Below are 18,055 nucleotides of genomic sequence, written 5' to 3'. Positions count from 1 at the left end.
CTTCAGTGCTGCAAGTGTGTGTGTCCCCTTCAGTGCTGCAAGTGTGTGTGTGTGTGTGTGTGTGTCCCCTTCAGTGCTGCAAGTGTGTGTGTGTGTGTGTGTGTGTGTCCCCTTCAGTGCTGCAAGTGTGTGTGTGTGTGTGTGTGTGTGTGTGTGTGTGTGTGTGTGTGTCCGTGTGTCCCCTTCAGTGCTGCAAGTGTGTGTGTCCCCTTCAGTGCTGCAAGTGTGTGTGTGTGTGTGTGTGTGTGTCCCCTTCAGTGCTGCAAGTGTGTGTGTGTCCCCTTCAGTGCTGCCAGTGTGTGTGTGTGTGTGTGTGTGTGTGTGTGTGTGTGTGTGTCTCTGTCAGTGCTGCCAGAGCGTGTGTCCATCATTGTGGCAAGTCATGCATCTAATGTGGAGTAACATCATTGAAGCCATTCGTGCTGCAGATTAAGTGTGCAAATATATCAATTTTCTTGAGGGTGTTCTTTGAAGAGGCTTTTCTGAAAGTGTATGTGAGTCACGCTGCTCATATTTACTTTGCCCATACTGCTGCGTCACTGTAACAGTAATTTGTTCTGGTGTGGTGGTTTGATCATACTTGAATCACGTGTTATCTCACTTTACTTCTGGGAGGAATGGGATTTTGTCAAAATAAAAGTCTCATAGCACAAATAGCATGCGTAAAGTCTATTATTATTATTATTATTATTATTATTATTATTATTATTAATAATAATAATAATAATAATAATAATAATAATAATAATAGTTAAAGCTTAAGTTAAGTAAAATCATTATAAAAAAGAAGAAGATGCAGAGGAAGAGAAAGCCTTTATTGGTCACTCATACATTACAGGACAGAAGCGGTCAAAAATAGGAGAATTTATTATAACCTATTTCAGCCTTTACTTCTGTAACACTGGTAGAGTGAAATTGGGGTGAAATATGTCCAGGGCACTCTATTAGGTTTTAAAAAATGTGTTTTTAACTTAGGAATTACATTCCTGCTTTCTCATTGTACGCCCACAGAGTACAGTGTATTTGTGCCTGTAATCTCCTACATTTAAAACTTGTAGAGAAGTCAGGGATGAGATTAATAAATTAAAAACACATTTTTATATTTTTATACTGTAAAAATTGACACTACCTGCTTGACCTATGAGCTTATACAGTTACGTGAAAAAATAAGTACACCCCATGGAATCTTTTTATTTATTTATTTATTTTTTTAAACATATTTTGACAAGCAAACTCATGTTTGAAACAGTGCCTATTAATGAAGTTGATATACTTAAACAAAACCACAAGGAAAATTAGCTTTTTCAATCATTTATTAACAGAAATATCAATAGATGTGATATTCTTCTGTGGAAAAAGTAAGTACACCCTTAGCCTCAGAAGCTAGTATTGCCCCCTTTAGCAGAAGTAACTTCCTGTAGGCGTTTTGCATCATTTTTGACTCTTCCATGCAATATTCTTTCAGTTCCAAGATGTTTGAGGGTTTTCTTGCATGTACTGCCCATTTCAAATCCCCATTTCTTCTTTTTTTAGACATTTCTTGGTGGGTTTGCCAGTGTGCTTAGGATCATTATCCTGGTGAAATGTCCACTTTTGGTTGAACTTCAACTTTCAGACAGATGGCCGGCACCTTATCTCCAAGCACTCTTTGATATGATACAAAATTCATAGTTGAATCAATGAATGTAAGCGGTCCAGTCCCTGAGGCAGTGAAGCAACCCCAAACCATTACATTTCCACCACCGTGCTTCACAGTTGGTATGAGGTGCTTCTCCTGAAAAACTGTCTTTGGTATGCGCCAAACATGTCTGCTGTTACTGTGACCAGACAACTCTATCTTTGATTCGTCTCTCCAGAGCACATTATTCCAAAAGGCCTGGTCTTTGCCTATATGCACATTTGCAAACTGTAATATTGCAAAGGCTTTTTCCTGGCACGCCTCCCATTCAGGTCAAATTTGTGCAATCTCTTTTATTGATACGAACAGTTGTAAGATTTACTGCAGATCCTGTGATGAAATTTTGGGGATCTTGGAGACTTCTTTTTGCATCAGACAGTCTACTCTTGGGCTGAATTTTCTGGGATGGCCAATCCTGGACAAATTGGCCGTTGCCAAATCTGCGCTATTTGTAGATTATTTTCCTTACAGTGGAATGGTTTATTTAAAATAATTTGGAGATTTTTTTAAATCCCTTATCCAACTCCTAGGCATCCACAATCTTTTTTCTGAAGGCCTTACAGAACCCTTTAGATCTTGACATGATGACACCACACAATAACAAAGGGAACTCCAGACACCAGATATGAGATTTATATATATATATATATATATATATTAGTATTTATGCATTATTTTTATGGAGGCACAAAAAGCACCGAATTAAACTACAGTCCTAAATTAATAATAAAAACTCAATTTCACTGCACCTTGTGGTTTCTGTTGCTCACTGCCTTTAGACATATTATTTTACTTGTTTACTTTTGATCATAATGTTTTAATTAGACATTACAGATCTTACTCGCGCTCCCACTGTGTATTAGCGCGTCTACACGGCGCGTGATCAGCAACGCGGCCTCGTTACTAACACATCACTTCTGTTCTAATAAACGACAGAATTTACACTGCAAGCACGCAAATACAGCATATAATGACAATAAACTTAAATGAAACTAAAGCTTTTAAGCAACTCGCACCAGTTTCCCCTGTCCCTTACACACAGTGGAGCATTTTGGATATAAGTTTGTCCTCGTGCATCAGTTTGATTTCCACAGTGTTTAAAATGCTCCCCTTAGAGGAATGGGAGGTTACACACGTTCTTCCTAAGTCACGTGATGATTTCTCCTCCGTCTGATGGTGACTGAGGTCATGTTGGGAATAAAAGGTAACACTGACAGAAAGTAAACTGAAGAAAGTCATTATCACTGACTCTGGGTGTTTGCTAATGCTAGCGTGCGTATGACGTCCTGCACCGTCGTGGCTTATAGTTCCGGTTAGTAAAAAAAAAACGCTAGTGTTATATTTGAGATGATATTACCTTTCTAAAATCCACACACTAGACAGTAGTGCACTGAGTAAGTGTACAGTACTTAATTTGGGACACAACTTTCGTATTTACTCTCCGAAGCGTGTTCTCGGAAAAGAAGTAATGTAATGAGTAAATCTCCCCCGTGCCGCACGCAGACCAACTAATCCATAATGAGATTCGTTGACAACGATTTCCATCATCGATTATTATCGATTTTATCGATTAGATGTTGCAGCTCTAAAGAGGATTAAATGTTTGCTTGTCCAAATATATATATATATATATATATATATATATAAAATATTAATTCCATGGGTTGTACTTATTTTTTCATATGACTGGATGCTTTGGATCATGAGTGGATAATGTTTTCTCCACACTTTGACCTTTTCAGCATGTTTGGTAGGGTGGACGATGTTGGTGATGTCACTGACTTTTTTTTTTTTTTTGCTTTTTGTCACAGCTCTCACAATGTTCTCTCAACAGCTGTTGTTTTTCTTGGTTGACCTGTTCAATGTCTGGTTGTTAGTACACCAGTGGTTTCTTTCTCTTTCAGGACAGTCCATATTGTTATATTGGCTATGCCCAAGGCTTGTGCAATGGCTTTACCTATTTTACAGCTTCAAAATGATTTGCTTTTCTCCCATAGATAGCTCTCTGATCTCCATGTTAGTTTATCCTTTTTAACAAAAAATGCACTCTTCACAGGTGAAACCCAGGGTTCAAACCAAGAGTAGAAGTTCAGAGCTATTTGTTGTTTGAAAAATCTATCAAACAGGGCACATATGGGCAGCAAGTGTCAGTCACATGTTCCAATATTAAAAAATGTGTGGGTTCAAACAAAAGGTGCCATGTCCTAAGTTGTTTAAGACATTTATGTGTAAATATCAGGAAATGAAAGATCAAAATTTCAGTTTTCATCTGATATTCTTTTTTTTTTAAATCTCAAATGTAAATATCTTCAAAGTATAGTGGAAAAAAGACTATATATATATATATAATTAGCAAGTAATAAAGATCAATTGTCAACTGTACAGCATCTCATTGTGAAATATTAACAAAAGTGATTCATAATGTTCTTATTATATAATATAATATAATATAATATAATATAATATAATATAATATATATATATATTACCGCTGTAGCATGCAGCGCGCTCTGAAACCCAAAGCATGAGCTTGAAGCGCTTCTGGGTTTTCAGTGACATTGACTTTTTCTTTTGACGTGTGCTTTGTTATGGTTTATGTTCTGTCTTCGTATTGACATTGGTTGTTTCCGTTATGTGTCATCATTGTTCTCAGCTGTTCGGTGTTATCCCCCTGATTACATTTAGTATATAAACCCCTCATGTCTCTTTGTTCATCACGAAGTATCGTTTGCATTCAGTAACGTACCAAGCCTTTGATCCACGTCCTTTTGTTTCTTGGCTTTGATCCTGCTCTTGCTCTTGTCCTCATTTCTCAATTCCTGTTTAGTCTTGTTTATGCCCGTTTGCCAATTGCCTGTTTTTGACCACGCTATTGTTTCACATTTTGGATTTTTCTGCCTGCCTCTCTTCAATAAATCCTCTTAACTGTACTTGCTTCCGTCTGCACCTCCATTACGTGACAATCTGGTTTCAGCTACAGACATTGTTGGCAACAGCACAAACCAATTTTCAGTTAACTGTGTGGGCTAACATTAGTTTGGGTGTTCATTTTTGTTAAAAGGTTTTATCTTGCCTTCATAGTTGTTGCGGAAGTGTTACAGAAATGTGATATGCTCTGAAGAATTGGAGTGTGAATCAGTGTTTCACTGAATTCTTTGCTTGTTTACCTTTCCCCATCATAGAATTTCTGATTCTAGATTCTAACCCTAACCCTAGCATCATTTAAGTCCTATAAGTTGCAAGGTGGGGCCTCCATGGATTTTCTTGTTTGTCCAACACATCCCACACTTGCTTAATTAGATCTGGGGACTTTGGAGTCAACACCAATTTTTGCAGTGTGGCAGGACACATTATCGTGCTGAAAGAAGCCATTGCCATGAAGGGTTGTACTTGGTATGCAGCAATGTTTAGGTAGGTGTTGCATGTCAAAGCATCATCCACATGAATGCCAGGTCCCAAGGTTTCCCAATAGAACACTGCCCAGAGCATCACACTTCCTCCGCCGGCTTGCCTTCTTCCTAGTGTCATCTCTTCCCCATGTAAGTGATGCAAATGCACCGAACTGTCTACAGCAGAAGCCCAGATGGCCACCACTGCCATATCATGCATCATGCTCTCCAAGATGAGAGAGCACGGCACAACCCAGAAACATTTATTGAGCTCTTTGAGCATGCTGCAGAAGCGTGGGGCTGGCCAGACTCGCAGTGGGTTGTCTGCTTGCAACTACTGTTGGGAGAAGCCCAGCTCACGCCCCAACAGCTTCCAGTCACAAACCTCCTGGAGTACCTCGACCCGAAGTAGGCTATTTTGCAATGGGTTGGCCACACAAGCGAACAGCACTGTCATTGCTTCTGCTCATTTATGCTCACTGAGCTCAGCCACCTGTTTGCATTCACCCAACAGCTCCAAGACACTTGTCAAAGGTGGCTGTTGGCACTGGAGTGGGACTGAGGAGCTAATCGACCTGGTGGTGCTGGAGCAGTTTTTCTCCCAGCTGCCGGAGGGATCCATTGCCACCATCCAGCATTGCTATAATAATTGGTCTGACTGGTGGAGTGGCAGATCTGGGGGCAAGGAAACTCCCTTTTCCCTCTTGCTCTCTCACTCTCATTCTTCCTCTTTTTCTCACCACCCTCCCAATCCCTGCACCATGGAAATTGGGCCATTTCCCCAGAAACCAGAAACCGAAACAGGGAGAGGGAGGTCTATGGAAACCCTGGATTCTGGGAACTGGTTTTTGGGGAAATGGCCCGTGTTTCAGTAGTGCAGGGATGGGGGAGGGCACTGAGAAAAGGGCAAAAATGAGAGAGAGGGAGAAGAGGGGGCTTGTCTGTCCCTGGACCTGGCTACCCCGCCAAATGGCAAGAGCCCTTCAAGGTCACACGGTGAGTCTGGGACATCGACTATGACGTAAAGCGAATGGATAAAGGCGAGGCACAGAAGATATGCCACCTCAGTCTCCTTAAACCATGGAGTGAGATGGTCCCTTTGACTTTGGTGACTGTTGTTCCAGAGACTGAGGAGCTAGGACCAGAATTGAATCTAAAATAGGCAGCACAGTTTACCCCGGACCCCTGTGGAGACCACCTCTTCCCATCCCAATTCACAGAGGTTTGCAGGTAAAAGCTGCACTCTGTGGTGGACCACTCTTGTATTCTCCTGATTTCTCTCTCTCCTTTGTTTTTCAGCTGCAAGCTCGTGGTGCAAGCGAGTAAGTAGAGCATGATCGAGAAAGCGTGTCTGGCCATCAGGTGGGCAGTCCTCACTCTCCGATATCGTCTGTTGGGACAAGCCATCACGCTTTGTTTGGACCGCTCCACCACATGAAGGATGCCAATTTGCAGATCACTCGTTGGAATCTGGCACTTTAGCCATTTAAGTTTGACGTAGTTCACAGACTGGGAGATCAGGTGACTGTGGTGGATGTCCTCTCTCAGCATAGGTAGGGGGGTCAGTGGCAGGCCAGACAGATCCCCACCCTGAATCGGACAGTGGGGGTATGTATAGGTGGGGGCGTGGTCGAACGCCAGTCTGTGAATGGAGGGTGGAGCCAGAGTGGTCATGACCTTAGGGTAAGCATGGAAGGCTGTGTGTAATGTCTCATTTAGCATTGTCTAGTCAGTTATTGTCAGTCCTGAAATAGTGGCAAGTGCATGCAAATGGACAGAGTCCAGGCTGTCTGTCCACATGGCTGATCCAGCTAGCTTTTTCAGACTGTAGGCTATCTACTGCACCCCCAAATAATCTTCAATACACCATGTTCAAATTTAAACTAAAACAACCTATTACCTGTATCTGAACTCGGACATGATTCAGCAAAATGAACCTTGCCCTATGGTATTGTTTCATATAAACCACATCTGTAAAATTCTACACTTTAGACTCAGCAGGTGTAAAGCCTTTGACAGCCTGAGTCAACAATTGTTGAACACACAGTGGTGTGTACAAAAAAACCTGGACTTTTATCCTAAGAAACATATCCCTGATGTTTATCTCCCATAACTATTCCACAGTCACAACGAACATAGATCTCAGACAGGTGCAAAAATATTAAAACCCTTCATGAACCAGGCAGAAACATTGGTTGATGCACTGATTAAAACTCTGGACATGCATTTAAATATGAATAAGATTCATATTAAATGTCAAATATGAACAAGTTCAAAACTTGTCCTACTGTTAATAATAATATCAGTTATGGTTACTTAGAAATTTAATTTACACTAGGCATCAAAATCTTACCATTAATTCATTGTTACATCAATACATTTTATCTAGTTATTGTAAATTATAGAACTGTTAATATTATTAGAAATATTAATTTTAATGTGTGTGTGTATATGTATATGTACTGGTTTCACTGAACAAATCAAAATGAACATACTATGTTAGGAAAAAAATTAGCCTTATGTGGATTCCAGAGTGAAAGTGTGTATATGCACAAAAACCAGAAACTCATGTGCACACACAAAAAAAAAAACCCTTGTGTACGTACACCTGCACACTGTTTCCGCTATATGACTATAGTCTTCTTGAAAATATACACAGGTGAAAAGGCCTCTTCTCCTGCCTGGTTTCTGCTCACAACTATCCATAAATAGCCAATGCAAATGGACTCATACGTATTTAAATGTGTCCCATTTATTTTTTAGTGAGGTAGCATTGATAATGGTAAAGAGAAAAGCAAAAAAAGAATTGGTATTATTATAAATTAACCCTAATCATAACCCTAGATTTTATAGATTGTAGATTAATTATAGAATTAATGTGATTTCAGTTGATGAAATTCTGACAAGATGCCCCTATAGCTAAATGAGTGCAGTCATTTGCTCTCATTACATTTGCCAAAACATTGGTGAAAATTGCATTTCGATGGTGGCCTCGTCACTTGCCTTGTAAAGGGCTCTAATGTACCAACTTGTGAGTCTCATTATGCCAACCAATACAGCTGACATGCTGGAGCTTAAGGATTACTGGGCTAACCCCAATCCATCCAAGGTTTTTTAAGATCTGTAACTGGACAGGTACTGCACGTTGGTCTCTGAACTTGGCATGAGCCCATAGCTAGTCATCATGGCAAATAAATCTTTGTGGTGTCTTAAAACATGTTCTTGCCATATTGTTCGGTTGGTGTGGTCTTCTGATAATACCAACAATGCCATTGGGCCATAGAAATGCATGATTCTCTAGCGTATTTGTTAGAGATGCACTGATGTATTGGCCAGTAATCAGTATCTGCCGATAAAAGCAATTTTTCAAGGCAAAAACATCCGATATCAGGGCCGATTATATCCTGTCGATCAAAAGAGGGCGGGAAAACACATTGAATTCGTGCTGTGTGTGTAAAGTAGATGTCTCTTGTGTGGAATTACTTTGAATTGGGTGACAATGATGATTAAGTTTAATGTTTGTAAGCTCTGTACTGCTAAAATTTTACACCACACGCTGTAGCAGTGAAATGGGAGTTTCGGCATCGAGTCAGTTTATTATTTTTTTTGCCGTGCTGCTCAAGCTGCTTATGAGTTCATTATGAGAAGAGTGTAGAATTTCAGATTTTATTTCCTGGTATTTATATGTAGATGTTTTAAACGACATAGAACAAAGCACATTTTGTATTAGACCACCCAATTTGTAGGCAAGCAAAAATATTGGAATATGTGACTGACAGGTGTTTCTTGTTACCCAGGTGTGTCCTGTTAGACTGATTGTTTAAACCATAAGTAGCTCTGAATATCTGCTCTTGGTTTTAGCCTTCAGTTTCACCTGTGAAGACTGCATTTGTTGTTAAAAAGGATAAACCAGCATGAAGATCAGAGAGCTGTCTATGGGAGAAAAGTAAGCCATTTTGAAGCTGAGAATAGAGGGAAAATCAATGAGAGGCACTGAACAAACGTTGGGAATTGGGAATAGCCAATACAACAATTTGGACTGTCCTGAAAGAGAAGGAAAGCATTAAGCACCAGACACTGAATGGGTCGGCCGAGAAAAACAACAGCAGCTGATGACAGATGCATTGTGAGAGCTGTGAAGAAAAAAGAAAAAAAAAAAAAACAACAGTCAGTGACCTCACCAACAACCTTCACAAGGCATGGGTGAATGTATCACCATCCACTGTTTGAAAATGACTTTGAGAGCAGAAATATAGAAGCCATACAACAAGATGCAAACCACTCATTAGCAGTATGAATCGGAAAGGCGGATTGGAATTAGCAAAGAAATGCATACAAGCTCGTCTTTGAAACATAGGTGCTTGCATGGCTGCTTCTGGAATAGATAAATAAATAATCTTCATTGATGATGTAACTCATGATGGTAGCAGCTGGATGAATGAAGAACTTCCATTGGCTGGAAGTTTACTTGCTCTAGGATACTGAACATGACTATGTGAGAAGTCCTACACAGTTACAGTAAAAACAACTTTTCTTCTTTTTTTTCTCCTTTTTTTTTAACATTTGGTCTCTTATCTGCTAACCCACTATTGAGTCTATTTAGAGTTATCAAAAGGTGTGGCATATATCAAACTCTGTTGTCTGCTGTGAAAATGTGGAGCCAAGCCTTTCAACACTCTGTTTCCTTGATCTCCTGTTTCAAAAGTGTATGAAGTATATGTATATGAATAATGATTACTCTAAATACCTTTCTTTATAGGTGATGTGGTTCTGGAAAACCTAAGAGTGAAGGAGAACAGTTTGGTAGGCAGAATTCTGTAAACATCTTTATCAATTTTAGAATTAATGTAATTGTAAACATTTAGTTCAAGTTTCTACTTTTGTTTAAAATGGAAATGTCTGTAGCACTTTGGATAGCGTAAAACATTGTGGTGTGCTTGCTAAATCAATATAAATGCTAAATCTATTGTACTGTTGTATCTGTTGTACTAGTCTTACAGGTTTTGTTTATTTCACCCCTTCTAATACCTGGATATCCTCTCATTCCCTACGAATGTAATAAAGTGTCATAGTATTAGCTATAAATTCTTTCATGCCACATCACTTTTTTGCATTTTCTCTGTTTGCCTATGTGGCTGGAGCCACGTACATCTTCTGTGCAGTTTGTGACTATGGACTGAGTTACAGTTTTCTGTCTTCCAAAGTTGTGAGACAGTCCTGTTTTTTTTTCTCTCTCTCCTTTTTTAGCTTGTTAGCTCATACTTTGCGATGTCCAAGATAGTATAGGTGGGTCCTTCGTTTTCCTCTCAACCTCTGGAGCTATTGCTATTAAAAAATGGCCAGAGAGAGCATGTCACTCCATTAACCTCATGCTGCTAACCAAATACCTGATGGTGCTTCCTTATGCCCCATTCACACTTGGCAATAACGTGCATCCTGGGTGATTGTATCACAAGTGGACAGCCAAGATGCATAGCTATTTACACGTGGCATTATGAATGCGTCTCCAGTAATCATTTGTGATTGTATTTCATACACCATTTCTGTGGGGAGGAAGGCCTTCATGCATAAGTGTTACGCGTGTCTTCCGCTGCATTTATTTTCAGGCAAAAATGTCCTGCGACTCATACTTCATGTACCTCTATGGACTTTTAAATAATTTTAATTTATTTGTCTGCTAACAAAAACTTATAAATGAATGAGACATGAGACGATGAGTGAAGGTATGATATGCTGATATAGCATTGCCTTTATCCATTAGGCTAGTGGCGAAGATCTCTACCATTCAGCATGATATCCACACAATGATTATCTCAATTATTAGGTATTTTCAGACTAGGGCAATGACACAGGTGAGTCATTGGTGCTTTGTTGAGTTTGTGTGAGTTGAAGTATGTGTTTCCCTCTATTTGCCGTAACCAGAACAAAATTTTGCTGCACAGACTCAGAAAACACTCGCCTTCCACCCTAACAATGTCGGCAGAGCACACCGAGTTTAACCTGAACTGCCATGAACTTGCACTTGTGCAGCCAGCACTTGAATATTCTGGAGTCTAAGGATGGCAGTAAGCTGTGTATGTCTGCCTCAGTATGATCCTTATCTTGCTGGACTAGCTGCACTTGTGTGTTTGGTCTACACTCGCTAGGCAGCTCAATATAACAGAGACCCACGTATGTAGGCCTTGTATGCTCTCAGTTGGGAACTGTTCCAAAAATGTTCTTACCCTTTCAGTTGGGATGTCAGTGTCACTTCTTGACTTTGTTGTAGCCAATAGCATGGACATGCACAAAGAGGATATCCAGGTGTTAGACACCTCCCATGGTGGTTATCCATTGTTCATAGAGCCAGTTATATACAAACTAGTGTTTAAGTGTATTAATGTCACAATCCTATCTCTATTTAAGTTAATGGCCAGGATTGCATGCATTTGTACTCTCTTAGTTTAATAGCGTTAAAACAATATGGACACGTACAATATAAATTATATTTTAAATTTGAGCTTGTTTTGTAATTAAGTGTGCCTTTTGTATTAAGGGTACTGTATAAACATATTAATTACATTCTAAGATGTTCAAAATATTGTCTTTTACAGAGTGAACTGGATGTACCATTTAAAGTGAAGGCTGGGCAAATTGGTAACAACTCATTTTTATTCATACACTTCTATGCCTGTTATGCCTAGTCTCACAGTGAACATTTATAAACAACTGTCAGCATGATTTGATGAATTGCTTTTGTTCATTAATTTTCCTTATTTTAAATTTTCTTTGTGCATATTTTCCCACTGTGTGCCATTTGCATACATATGGCCATGTATTTGGTGCTATGTGCTTTGCATTTGATGTGTAAATTTAACAGGCTGTCAAAAGTGGGAAGATTAATTCTACCTTTTGTGTCCATGTAGTTTTGTGACTTTGGAAAATCATTACAAAATATTTAACACTGTCCTACTCTGAAAATAAGTGGTAAATGGGCACTGATAGGCATGCTAATATTGCTAAGTCTTTGTTTTAGATACCACAATATATATTCTACTAATTCGCTTAATCTCACACTGAAAATATGAGAGAAATCTAACATTTAATATTTCATTTCACAATTATTGGCATCCCTTGAAATTCTTATGGATAAAATGTAACTGAATCTCATTTATATTTTAGTTTTTTAAGTTCTTCTTTGTGTTTACAAACTCTTAAGCAGTCATTCATGACCCCCTGTTTAACTGGGGTATAAATAGAGTTGAATCCCCTATTAATAACCTTAGTCATTTATTAACATGGGGGAAATTAGAAAATATACAAATGATAAATTGTGTCGATCTTCATAAATCCGACAAAATCCATAAAACAGATTTACAGAAGTTGGTAGCATTTGAGGGTCACGAAGTCTTCAAATCTACATTTAGATGCCACCGCCATACTGGTGTACTATTTGGAGGGTGTTCCAGAAGAAAACATTTTATTTCATTTAACCTAAAATAGATGCACCTGAAATTTGCAAGACGCTACTAGACTAGAACTAGGTTCTAATGTCAGATGAGACAGAAACAAAGCTTTTTGTCAACAAACAATAAGTTTGCCTTAAAAGGTAGGATGGTTATATAGAAATTAATATGTGAACTTGATCTGTAATGGGCTGTTTTTCCTTTAAAAAAACATACTGAACACCACTGAAAACCTGTTGGTTGAGCCTGGACACAGGAGAATCTGGAAAGATTCTGTATTGAGATGTGGTCTCAGATTTCTGGCTCTGAATTGCCATCAGGCATTATTGGAGAAAACTCAGTCCAGCAAATGTGTGATATTGTTAAAAAATGTACAAATATTTTTAAATTCTGTCTTATAAGTTTAGTGATTTAAATTAAATCTTAAATTTACTTAAACTAAAGGTTAAGATGACTCTCTTTTGTTGTGAGATTAAGCTAATTAAGCACAGACATTTTTCATAAGTATTTTTAAAATCCATTTTTAACAAAGGTGCCAAAAATGATGGAACTGACTGTTATTAGGTTGATGCCTGATCCTTTTTTTTTTATTTTTTTTTATTTTTTTATATATAAACGGAAGGCCTCTTAAAACCTGGTTTGTAATATGTTTTTAAAATAGCAGGTATATTATTGTTCATATGTTCAAAGGATGTACCTTTTAGCAGGGTAACATTAGTCATTTTCACTACAGTATCACTACATTTTTCTAGGCAAGCTAACTCTAAAAATCCCCTGGAAGAATCTCTACAGTGAAGCTGTGGTTGCAACCTTGGATGGTCTGTATCTCCTGGTAGTTCCTGAAGCAAGTGAGTTTTTAAGCCCTTTGGGTGAAGCATATTTTTCTGTGACTAAGCCCAGCACTAATCCGTATTTGTTTTAGTGTAAAAAATATTAAATGATTTTGCACGACATAGGGTGGAATGTTCCATTCCATGCTAAGTTTTATTTTAGCAGTGAACTGTGTGCTGCAATATGTTGCATATATTACAAGCTTTGCCTTCTTAAATAAATGTCTATGGAACAGTAAAAAATACTAGAATTCAGTTATATTTTCCATATGTTTCAGCTGATACTACTGTATGTTTATAACTCCTTACAAGTGTAATATATGACCGTAGACAGGCCTCACAGTGGTTGTTGGGTGTCAAGACCAATCAGTGTTCTAAAAGCTGTTTTATCTTGCTTTAGCCTTACCTGGACGACTGGCATAACCCGAGAGTGACTTACGTTTTTCCATATCTGATTTTTAATAAATATATATATATATATATATATATATATATATATATATATATATATATATATATATATATATATATATAAACATTTATTTATTATTATTTCATTTTTTTACCAAAACAGATAAACACAGGTATATGTGTGTTTATCTGTTTTGGTATGTGCAACAATAGTAAGTTTGTCATACTAGTAAACTAGCAGAAGTTTAGCTTTACTGTGATACTGTCAGGCTGCAGAGACAGTTGAATTTGCAGGTGATATTTATTAAACACAGGCAGATCATCCAAAATGTTAAGCAAAGTTAGGTCAGGCAAACAGCAAATCCCATAGAATAAACCAGAAATCATGAAATCGGGTAAAAAAAAATTTTTTTTTAAATGGCAAAACCAGAATAGCAAGATTTACAACAAAAGACTTGATAAACCAGGCAAGAATACACGAGCATCTGTTTATACAGGTGCAGGAGTGATTGGGAATAGGTGTGCATGATTAAAAATCCAGTGACTGAGAATAAGTGAGGGTGAGTGTAAGTGAGGGTGAATGATGGGAATTGAAGTCCATGGCAGCCATGTTTGTATGCCACAAGGCAATGTGGGAACTGGAGTTCTGCAGCGAATGACAGAGGCATGTATTATCTTGCATGAGTTTAGAGATTTAGTAAATTATGAAAGTATTTTAATCAAGAAATTATTTATTTATTTATTCATTATAAAATGTCATTATCAAACTTCAGCTATACTAATATTAAGTTATTTCTATGTCTAATATTAAGAATTCTATGTCTGCAATGGCCTGTGGAGTACCTGCTTACGTGCAGGTGTGTTCAATCAAAAGCTCTGTAACTGAGAGCAGTGTGTGTGTGTGTGTGTGTGTGTGTGTGTGTGTGTGTGTGTGTGTGTGTGTGTGTGTGTGTGTGTGTGTGTGTGTTGGGTAGTGTAGTTCAAGGCGGCCATATTGGTAGGCTGAGGTGGTTGTTGGGGGATGGAGTCTGCGGAATGCTGTGATGTGACTGAGCCCCCTACCACCAAACCCGAAGGGCTCACTCCGGGAGCACTTATTTTTGGCCTTCCGCCAGGTGTGGGCCCCTGTGTTCTGGGTGGATAGCATGAAAACCTCAGCATATGTTAGGGTCAAAGATTTTTGTAGGCTGGTACCCAGCATTGTTCCTTGGGGCCATACCTCTCCCAGGTCTAGTTTGTACGTGACCTTGTTGATCTGCCTGAGAACTTTAAACGGACCTATGGTTGGTATTCCAACACATACTGAAACTGAGTGAGCTTGGTTGCGGAATGTCTCAGGAAGTTTTGGGTGTATTCTGCCCATGGTAGGAACTGGGTCCAGTCCTCAGGGTTGGAGGCACAGAAGGTCCAGAGGAAACGACTGATCTCCTGTTTAGCCAGCTCTACATCACCGTTGATGTGTTATCCAGAGAAGAGGTTTACAGTTAGCCCTAATTTCTGCATAAAACTGGCCCAGACTCAAGATGTGAACTGAGGAACCCAGTCACTAACTATCTCCTCCTGTATGCCAAAATATGTGAACTATGACTCGATCTAGTTCCTATTCAATCGGCCCAACTATACATGCAGGAGGGAGGATGAATTCTTCCTTGTTCTCACTGGACTTAACAGTGTATGTGTGAAAGGGCATCAGCTTTGATGTTTTTAGAACCAGGACGGTAAGACATGGTGAACTGGAGTTGGACGAAGAATAAAAACCTACAATCTTGCTTGTGGTTTAGTTGCTTGGCGGTATACAGATAATCTAAATGGTAAATGGTCTGCACTTATACGGGCTTTTTTAACCATAGTGGTTCCAAAGCTCTTTACACTGGTTCTCATTCACCCATTCTCACACACACTCACAGTAGCAGAGCTGCCATGCAAGGCACCAGCTTGCCATCGGGAGCAACTTTGGATTCAGTGTCTTGGCCAAGGACACTTCGGCATGTTGAGACATGTGGGCTGGGAATCGAATTGCCAACCCTACGATTAGTGGACAACCCGCTCTACCACCTGATCCACAGCCACACAGTTTAGATTTGTATGATCAGTGAAGATAATTAATGGGTGAGTTGCCCCCTCAAGCCACTGTCACCAGTCTTCTAGGGCAAGTTTAACAGCCAATAATTCCTACTTCATAGTTCCGCATTGCAGGGGAAAGTTTTCATGAAAAGAAAGCCATAGTGTGAAGCTTAGGTTTTGTTCCTGAAATGTTGGGAGAGCATGGCCCAACCCCATTCTTGGAGGCATCCATCTTCACAGTATAGGGCTTTGCTGGGTGAAGGTAGTTTTGAGTTGGTTTAAGGGTTGATCTCAATGCCAGGACCTTGGGTTTTTCATAGAGAAGGGAGGTTAATGGGTAAGCAATTGAACTGAATCCTTGTATAAAGTGCCAGTAGAAGTCGGCAAAGCCCATGATCCTTTGTAGATCCTTGATGGTTCAAGGTGTGGGCCAGTTAGCAATGGCAGCCAGCTTATCTTAGCTTAACCCATGATTAATTCTTCTGTGCTGATTATATACCCCAGTAATGAGATATTCTAGATGGACTGGTAGAACTTGCACTTCTCTCACTTTATATATGATTGGTGTTTCAGAAGGCGTTGCAAGAATTTGCAGATAAAGTAATGAGATATTCTAGATGCAGTAATGACATATTCTAGATGCACTGGTAGAACTTGCACTCCTCTCACTTTACATACAATTAGTGTTTCAGAAGGCGTTGCAAGACTTTGCAGATGAAAAGAGTAGATGAAAATGTTGTCACTGTAGGCAGTGATACAGTATATCTCCCTAGCATGTCTTTCAAGACATCGTTAATAAACGTTGAAAAACTGAGGGGTCTTTTCTCTGTCACAAAATGATCAAATGCTACAAATCCACTGTTTTTTGACTGTTGGTGTAATTTCACATGGCTAGTGGTAAGTTGTGTGTTCGGGTTAATGAAAATAGCTTGATAATTTCCTGTGTTTTAAAGCAATCAAGTATGATGCTGCAAAAGAAGAACGCCATCTCCACGAGGCTAAACAGAGGGAGCTTCAACGCATTGAGGAGGCCTTGCTGCTGGTGGCACGCAGAGGTAAATACCTCATATCATGACAAGTATGCAGAAGTGGGGCCCCCAAAAGCTTTTTTTAATACTATATGTTTGAATTGAAATGCGGAAGATTGTTCATTAACTAGTGCCAATTTGGCACCAAGCTAACTTTGTTCTTAAATGATGCATTGGTTAGTAAACCGTTATCTTGTAGTACTGCTGATCACCCACCTCCTTCCTTCCTACCTACCAACCTATTTATCTGTTAATCCATTTACTCCCACTCTCTAATGCTAACCACTGTGTATTTATTTGCTTCATGCTTTGCGTGGCTGGTTGCAGACTCTCAAGTGGGAGAGTTTGTGTTTAATCTGGAGAGTTATGTGTATAAGGACACACGTGGTATGTACAGAACCACATTCTAATGGTTATTTTCTTTAGAGAGATTAGATGCTTATATGTTTGTGTACAGTAGAGATGAGTAGGTTTAGATTCCCATAACTCAAAGCAATAAAATCTTTACTTTTCTTCTTTTTTAAATAAATGAATTGTCTTTGCATCGTTAATGTGTGTATTTCAGTGGTTCTTGTGTATTTTCAGGCTTCTTGTGTGTGCTTTTTCACTATACCTGTTCTGTTTGTATGATCCTTTCTCTTCTTTGCTGTATTGACTGTTTTCTCTCTCTCAATGCTACACTCTGTAAGACAAAGGACGTAAACATAAAAATCACAAAAAACACTTAAGGATGTATAAAAAGCATGAACAAAAACCAGGTAGGTGATTGGTGTTTAGTGCTGGTGACCTCACACTCCTTAGCACAGACTTAACCAGATTACTTCTAGTTACTTGTGTCCAGGTCCTGCATGACTAAGACTGCTAAAGGTTAGAGTTATAATTATTTATTTTTTGTTAACGCAAAGTAAATTCCCATTGTAGAGAAACCTGTGGATGAGAAGAAAGACACATTTGCTGAGAAACTGTTCACACAAATAATCAAAAACATTCAGGTCAAGATCAGCAGCATTCACATCAGATATGAAGATGATGTAAGTATCCTGTCTGTATGAGTTGTTGATCTGGTAGACATAATGCTTGTGTAAATGCAATGACTAGGTTGTTATTTATTGAGTGTGTTTTAATCTGAGGTATTCCTATATAAATCAGGTTTCGGACCCTCAGAAGCCTCTTTCCGTGGGTGTGACTCTATCTGAACTCAGCCTACAGG

General features: G+C 38.9%; 1 protein-coding gene across 3 annotated transcripts in view; it reads left to right on the top strand.

Annotated features, from left to right (window-relative positions):
* vps13c (vacuolar protein sorting 13 homolog C) overlaps window positions 1-18,055 on the top strand; it is a 115,606-nt gene that overhangs the window by 1,250 nt on the left and 96,301 nt on the right. For all 3 annotated transcript variants that reach the window (XM_053683374.1, XM_017477590.3, XM_017477588.3), the window contains exons 2-7: window positions 9,827-9,870; window positions 11,661-11,703; window positions 13,265-13,360; window positions 16,771-16,872; window positions 17,767-17,876; window positions 17,995-18,054. In XM_053683374.1, coding sequence (XP_053539349.1) covers window positions 9,827-9,870; window positions 11,661-11,703; window positions 13,265-13,360; window positions 16,771-16,872; window positions 17,767-17,876; window positions 17,995-18,054 — 455 coding nt within the window. The remainder of the gene's footprint in view (window positions 1-9,826; window positions 9,871-11,660; window positions 11,704-13,264; window positions 13,361-16,770; window positions 16,873-17,766; window positions 17,877-17,994; window position 18,055) is intronic.

Source organism: Ictalurus punctatus, chromosome 10, assembly GCF_001660625.3.
Source record: "Ictalurus punctatus breed USDA103 chromosome 10, Coco_2.0, whole genome shotgun sequence".
Taxonomy (NCBI): domain Eukaryota; kingdom Metazoa; phylum Chordata; class Actinopteri; order Siluriformes; family Ictaluridae; genus Ictalurus; species Ictalurus punctatus.
Note: the sequence above shows the minus strand (reverse complement) of the source record. Positions and strands in the feature narration are given on the sequence as shown.